This window comes from Antennarius striatus, chromosome 22 (assembly GCF_040054535.1).
Source record: "Antennarius striatus isolate MH-2024 chromosome 22, ASM4005453v1, whole genome shotgun sequence".
NCBI lineage: Eukaryota > Metazoa > Chordata > Actinopteri > Lophiiformes > Antennariidae > Antennarius > Antennarius striatus.
Window position 1 is genome coordinate 14,091,299 of NC_090797.1, and position 6,092 is coordinate 14,097,390.

At 42.8% G+C, this 6,092-nt stretch overlaps 1 protein-coding gene across 1 annotated transcript; it reads right to left on the reverse strand.

Annotated features, from left to right (window-relative positions):
- Window positions 1–1,658: 1,658 nt before the first annotated feature.
- LOC137589683 (serine/threonine-protein kinase pim-3-like) lies at window positions 1,659–5,541 on the reverse strand. The gene is made up of 7 exons (XM_068307544.1): window positions 5,412–5,541; window positions 4,972–5,066; window positions 3,675–3,887; window positions 3,364–3,480; window positions 2,724–2,901; window positions 2,451–2,639; window positions 1,659–1,750 (listed from the first exon to the last, which is right to left on the reverse strand). The coding sequence occupies exons 1-7, from the start codon at window positions 5,539–5,541 to the stop codon at window positions 1,659–1,661; spliced, it is 1,014 nt and encodes a 337-aa protein (XP_068163645.1).
- Between the last annotated feature and the right edge of the window lie 551 nt (window positions 5,542–6,092).

A 6,092-nucleotide genomic window follows, 5' to 3' on the forward strand; every position in this document is an offset into this window, starting at 1 on the left:
GGGTTTGCTTTGCCCTGTGGAATTAAGTTCAGCATTCGCTTTAAAGATATCTGGCGCCATCTAGCGTTGTGAATGGTATAATGTCTAGACCCCGAATGTAAGACGAACCCCACTTTTTCAGTCTTATTTCAATGCAAAAAACATCGTCTTATATTCGGGCCAATACGGTAATTAATCTAATTAATCGCATTTTAATCTCATACTTGCTAAAGGCCCCCAAATAAAGAATTTGAATTCTAGGACATTACAAAATTGTAGTGCGTGACTAATCAATAGAATACACCAAGAAGAGAAGATTTGAAATCCACATTTTTATTGGTTAACTGTGCTTTATAAATGAAATTCAAAAGAAACAAGGTCAAGCACATCAGCAAACCAATTAGGCCAGGTGCATTTCTCAAACATACAATACAAATACATTTAAATAAAATAAATAAAATTCAGAAATAAAATACCGCTGAGTCTCAAATAGACACATAAGCAGACTCTCAATCAAAATGAATACTAAAGCTGACTCAATACAGCAATTCAAAATGAACAGTATAACATGCCTCTAAATAAGGAAACTAAATAGCAAGATGCCAACAGGCTTTTCCTTTAAAAGGGTAAGCTAACGTTCAACTCTGTGTCCTTGACATGTTTTGCATTTAAATGATACGTTAGGCTGGAGCTGCTTTGGTGATATGAAAATTCTCTTTTACAAAAGATACAAATAATAATAAAAACAATAAAAAAAATAAATAAATAAAAAAAAAAAAAATAATAATAATAATGGATTAGATTTATTTAGCGCTTTTCTGAACACTCAAATACGCTTTACATCGGATACATTATTCATTCACTCCTCATTCATACTTGATGGGAAGCTACATGTGTAGCCACAGCTGCCCTGGGGCAGACTGACGGAGGCGTCTGCAGCGCAGATTGGCAGCACAGAATCACTGCGTTTTTGTTGATAGTTTTTGTTGTTATTTTGTTATTTGTTGTTATTTTGTTGTCATTTTTGTTGTTATTTTAATAAATAAACTTTCCACCCAAAGGTCAGAGTGGGCTTGCCTTGCTCTCCTGTGTCGCGTCCATCTCTGTTGTCAGTCACTCTGCTTTTGACTAGTGGCGCAGGTAGGAAGTGACGTACCGCTGCAGCCTATGGGTCACTCAATGGGACAAATTTAAAATACTTGCGCATTGACTTGCCACTCACGATTAATTGTGTTAATTTTTATAGCGTGTTAATTTGCAGCGTAATTAATTAATCTAATTAACATGCTAAAGTGACAGCCCTACTTTTTATATAAAAATACCAAATAAATAATCATATTACAATTTTTAAAAAAATATTTATGAATAAATGTGTTTTACTGAGTATGTTTAAGGCCAGCAGAGAAGGCCTTGCTGGCCCTGACGGCCCGCCACTGCTAAAAACAGATAGAAACACAAAGAAAATACCTGCAGACTCCTGGAGTTAAATCAACAGAAGATGCTGGACATCATTTCAGTTCAGTGGTTTCATTGACAATTATTTATTGACAGAGCATTTACAATATTAAACCGGTGTTTAGGAGCATAATATTCACAGACTCAGGGTAAAGGACTGACAGTCTTTGAGGGGACATTGAAGTTGCATGATGGCGAACTTTAGGTGGTTGTTGTGGACGTGTTTAGTGGATCCACGGGTGCACCAGCAGTTCCTCCAGGGTGGAACGTTCCTGAGGATCTAATGTTAAACACTTCCTCAGGAAATGCTGGCAGTCTAAAAGGACAGAGAAAATATTTTTGGATGAAGATCTTATTATCTATGGACTGTTTTAACATGTTGGACATTCTCCTCTGGTGTCCAGCTTAGGAGGGCTGAGTCAGATGTCATTCTGTCTATTCCCTGGTAGTATAAACATGAGGTAACGACAGATTGCTGAAATTTTATCATTTACTAATTGAAAGAAATCATAACAGAATCGATAGTCTGAATTTGAAAGGCTACTGGTTCATTTTTAAGGAGAAAACAGATGTGAGGAGGGTTCTGTTCAGCTTCTCTGGTCTGTAAAAACGCTTTGAGCAGATGTGATGACCCCTTAGCTACGACACAACGTTAGCACCGCACCACTCCTTAGCTAATACTGAAATTTGATCTGACTGCCTATCTGATGATACTCTTCAAATTCTTGTCCAAGTTGCTGTTTCAGAATTAATGTAAAGCTGCTACGGCAGTGTGACTGTTAGCTAGGAAGAGGGTGATTGCTAATGCTAATGCCAACTAGAATCTTTCAGCAGCTAATGGGTTGACTTATTTTCAACTGGATAAACACTGTGAAATAAGAAGGATTTTTCAGATGGCCTGTGTTTCTACTATTTCCCATCGTGAGTCTTTGACGTCACTGAACACAATCAATGGGAAGCTTCGCTCACTATTGGTGAGAAACCCAGATTCGGTCGTGACTCCAGAGTTGTCTTACCTTGGCTCACTTTAAGCCGTCCAATCTGCTCCCTGAACTTGTGTGGTTTGAGGAGGAACCGATAGGTGGAGAACTCAAGCGTGTTGTCCAACATTTCATAGAGAACAGCACCGAGTTGCCAGACGGTGGTGGGTCCGGCTCTGTAGGCCTTCATGACAAAATACTCAGGGGGGAAGAAACTTGTAGTTCCTGCAATGCACACGTTTAATGAGAAGAATTCTCTCACAGATCAACAGAGAGCTGAAGATGAGGTGCTCCATCCTGCAGTCGTACCTTCTAGAGTTTGGAAAGGTTCTGCCCTCACTTGGACACTACTTCCAAAATCAATGAGCCGAACTCGAGGGGCTTCTGATCCAATTTCAACCAGAACGTTCTCCATTTTGATATCTCGGTGGAAGACGCCCTGAGAGTGGATCTCATTGGCCGCAGCTACAAGCTGCTTCATGATGACCTGAGATAAAGAGAGCAGATGGATTGATGGATGGATGGATGGATGGATGGATGGATGGATGGATGGATGGATGGATGGATGGATGGATGGGTGGGTGGGTGGCTAGACAGACAGACAGACACCAGGAGAAAAAGAAACACTGACATCACAGGACAGGGCATACCACAAGACATACACTACACTAACAGACACATGCAGCACTAACAGGACATATATTAAACAAAAATATAAACACTATAAAAAAGAATAAAAAGTGAAGGTGAAGATAGCAGGAGGCCCACATGGTGGGTAAGGTAAACCCTTCTTACATTGTAAGACATGTCACTATCTAATGTCACAACATCACAACACCTTGGCCCCACTACATTGCAGCACAGGCTGACATCCCATTTCCTCCCCTCCATTTAACTGTGTGCTGACCTCGCCACCTCCCCCCTGCTCCCCCTGAGAGCGTCATTGTACCCCCTGATGGCACGGGGCATGAAGGAGGACCTCAGTCTCTCTGTGGAGGCGCTGTGTCACAGCAGTCAGCCGCTGAAGGTGCTTCTCTGCTGGGAGAAGGTGGTGTGCAGGGGGTGGCTGGTGGTGGGAGGAAACAGTGCTTCTATATAGAAAGAATGACTCGTTCTCTACATTTACCAAATAACCTCAAATGATTTAGAACCCAGCAGGTTTCAGGATTTTTAGGTTTGGACCAAACAGAAAAAGCTGTGGATGTTATCACATGACAGGCACCTACTCACAGTCACAAAAACATGCCCCACTCAACTTACCTTAGCTTCCTGTTCGTTCAAGCCAATGGCCGTGTACGTAAAGAGGTCGACACAGGGAACAGGTCTCTCCATGACAAGGTAGAACCCATCCTCCAGGTCATACCAGTCCAGCAGTGACACAGCTGCACATTTCCCCATCCTCTCCTCTCCACCGGCTACTCTGTTCATGATTAGCACCTCAGTGGGGACCACGTATGTCTTCCCATTTATATGCTATAGGAGATAAATTCAATGTGTTAGTAGATGTGGGAGTCTATTGTCCTACTCCAAAACTTAAAGGCAAAAATTCCTACTGTTTATGCTGAGGAGGGATGAGAAACTACATGAACACCATCACCTGTTAGAACAATCTCAGTGATAGATTATTGAATTATTCCACAGGTACAGAGTGCAATGGACCCTCTCCAGTTTGCCTATCAGGCCAAGGTTGGGGTTGACGACGCTGTCTTGTACCTACTCCACCGTGTGCTCTCTTACCTGGACACCGGGGGCTGTGCCGTCAGGGTGCTCTTCTTTGACTTTTCGAGTGCCTTCAACACCATCCAGCCCCGGCTCCTGCAGGACAAACTGGCCTCCATGGCTGTGGACCCCTACCTCGTGAGCTGGATCACGGACTACCTAACGGACAGACCCCAGTACATCCGTATGGGGGACTGTTTGTCTTCTATGGTGACCAGCAGCACGGGGGCGCCACAGGGGACCGTGCTCTCCCCCATTCTCTTCACCCTCTACACATCGGACTTCAAGCACAACTCGGATACATGCCACATACAGAAGTACTCCAATGACACTGCGATTGTGGCATGTATCTGGGAGGGTGATGAGGGGGATTACAGGGCATTGGTGGCTGACTTTGTGGAGTGGTGCCAGCAGAATCAGCTCCAGCTGAACGTCTCCAAGACAAAGGAGATGGTGCTGGATTTCCAGCGGGCACCTCCCTCTCCACAACCAGTGTTAATCGAGGGAAGTGATGTGGAGGCGGTAGGAAACTATAAGTACCTTCTTGATTTAAAGTCACACAATGGACTGATGGCTGTCAGTCTATTAATATGGTATACTCTTCAGTGTTTAGAAAAAACAGGTCCCTTATTGGTTCAGCTTGAACCAGTACTTAATGTTAAAGTTTGGTTCACCAACCCTGACTTTGATTAAAAAAAAGAGTGACTCACCACTGGATGAGTCGTTGCATGCTTATGAGGGATGAGTTTGATGGCCACCTATGGAAACATTTGTCTGTTATCCAGGAGTGATAATTGGTTATGTGGGTTAAGCAGAAGAACACACCAGTGATACGTACAGGCAGATCATCAGACTTCCTGCTCCCAGCATAAACACATCCAAAGCCTCCCTTCATGATCATCTGAAGCTGCAGATACTTGTTCTCAAAGTCGCCTGGAAGCAGAAACACATTCATGTTGGGCTGTGAACATCTCAGCTTCAGTTGTTAAATGTTTTTGTCAAATCATCCTTTACATTGTAGTTGTAAATAATGCGTAGTTGACAGTTTGATATAAGGAAAAGTTTGCATTGTTGGAAGCAGGTGTTCTCTGCCTAGAAATGACAAAAGTCTCATGTTTATGCTGGAAAGGATATTTGTAGCACATTACTCCAATGGGAACTTTCTGCATCTGAGGGATCCCCCAACAACAAACTGTTGTTGGGGGATCCAGAAATCCTCTGCAGGCGTTTCCTCTGACATTTCATTATGAAACAGAAGCACACGCTCATTGAGCTCACCTTTGCTGCTGCTGCTGGGGAGGGACATGGTCCCCCCAGCAGCGGATTCTGGGAGCTGCTTGTCTTCTGTCTTGTCATTCGCTCTGTCTTGCAAGACAGAAGTCCTTGTTGTCTGATGGACCTCCTCCATTTGGTGTTTGCTGGTGTTTTCTATTAATGGATAAATGTCTTCTAGTGAATTTGCAAGATTCAACATCGTTTTGGTGAATTGACTGTCGGTAAAATGTGTTTTTGTGAGCTGCATGACAGACAGATGATCTACATGACCATCATCCAATTCCTGCAGGCTATCCCAGAAATATCAAAGTACTTTCACTAAGTTACTGTTTTTAAATAAAGTTCTTTTGTAGGGAGTTATTGGTGTCTTCTGTCTTCTTTTATATATATTTATTGACCAGATACCATAATGGACATGTTTTGCATCATGTTCCCTTTCATGTGTGGAGTCTTACGTGTACACAGTGATGAAGGTGAAGATGACATCTTCTCAGGGTCTCTCAACAGTTGTCAGTTATCTGTCACGTAACTGTCAGTTGTCTCAAAATCAGCTTCTTCTCTCAGTGCCAAGCAGGAAATGACCAAAACCCCTTCAACATGGACTTTCTACAGTTTGCTCTGTGTGACGTCATAAAGACAATTTGTTGCAATGTGATTCGCTGTCACTGGATGGCATAGCAACAC

Coding starts and splice junctions, on each gene's coding strand:
- LOC137589683 (XM_068307544.1), bottom strand. CDS start 5,541: ATGGAGGAGGTCCATCAGACAACAAGGACTTCTGTCTTGCAAGACAGA. Junction 3,481..3,674: donor TGAACGAACAGGAAGCTAAG/GTAAGTTGAGTG, acceptor TCCCACCACCAG/CCACCCCCTGCACACCACCT. Junction 1,751..2,450: donor ACGGCTTAAAGTGAGCCAAG/GTAAGACAACTC, acceptor CTGTCCTTTTAG/ACTGCCAGCATTTCCTGAGG.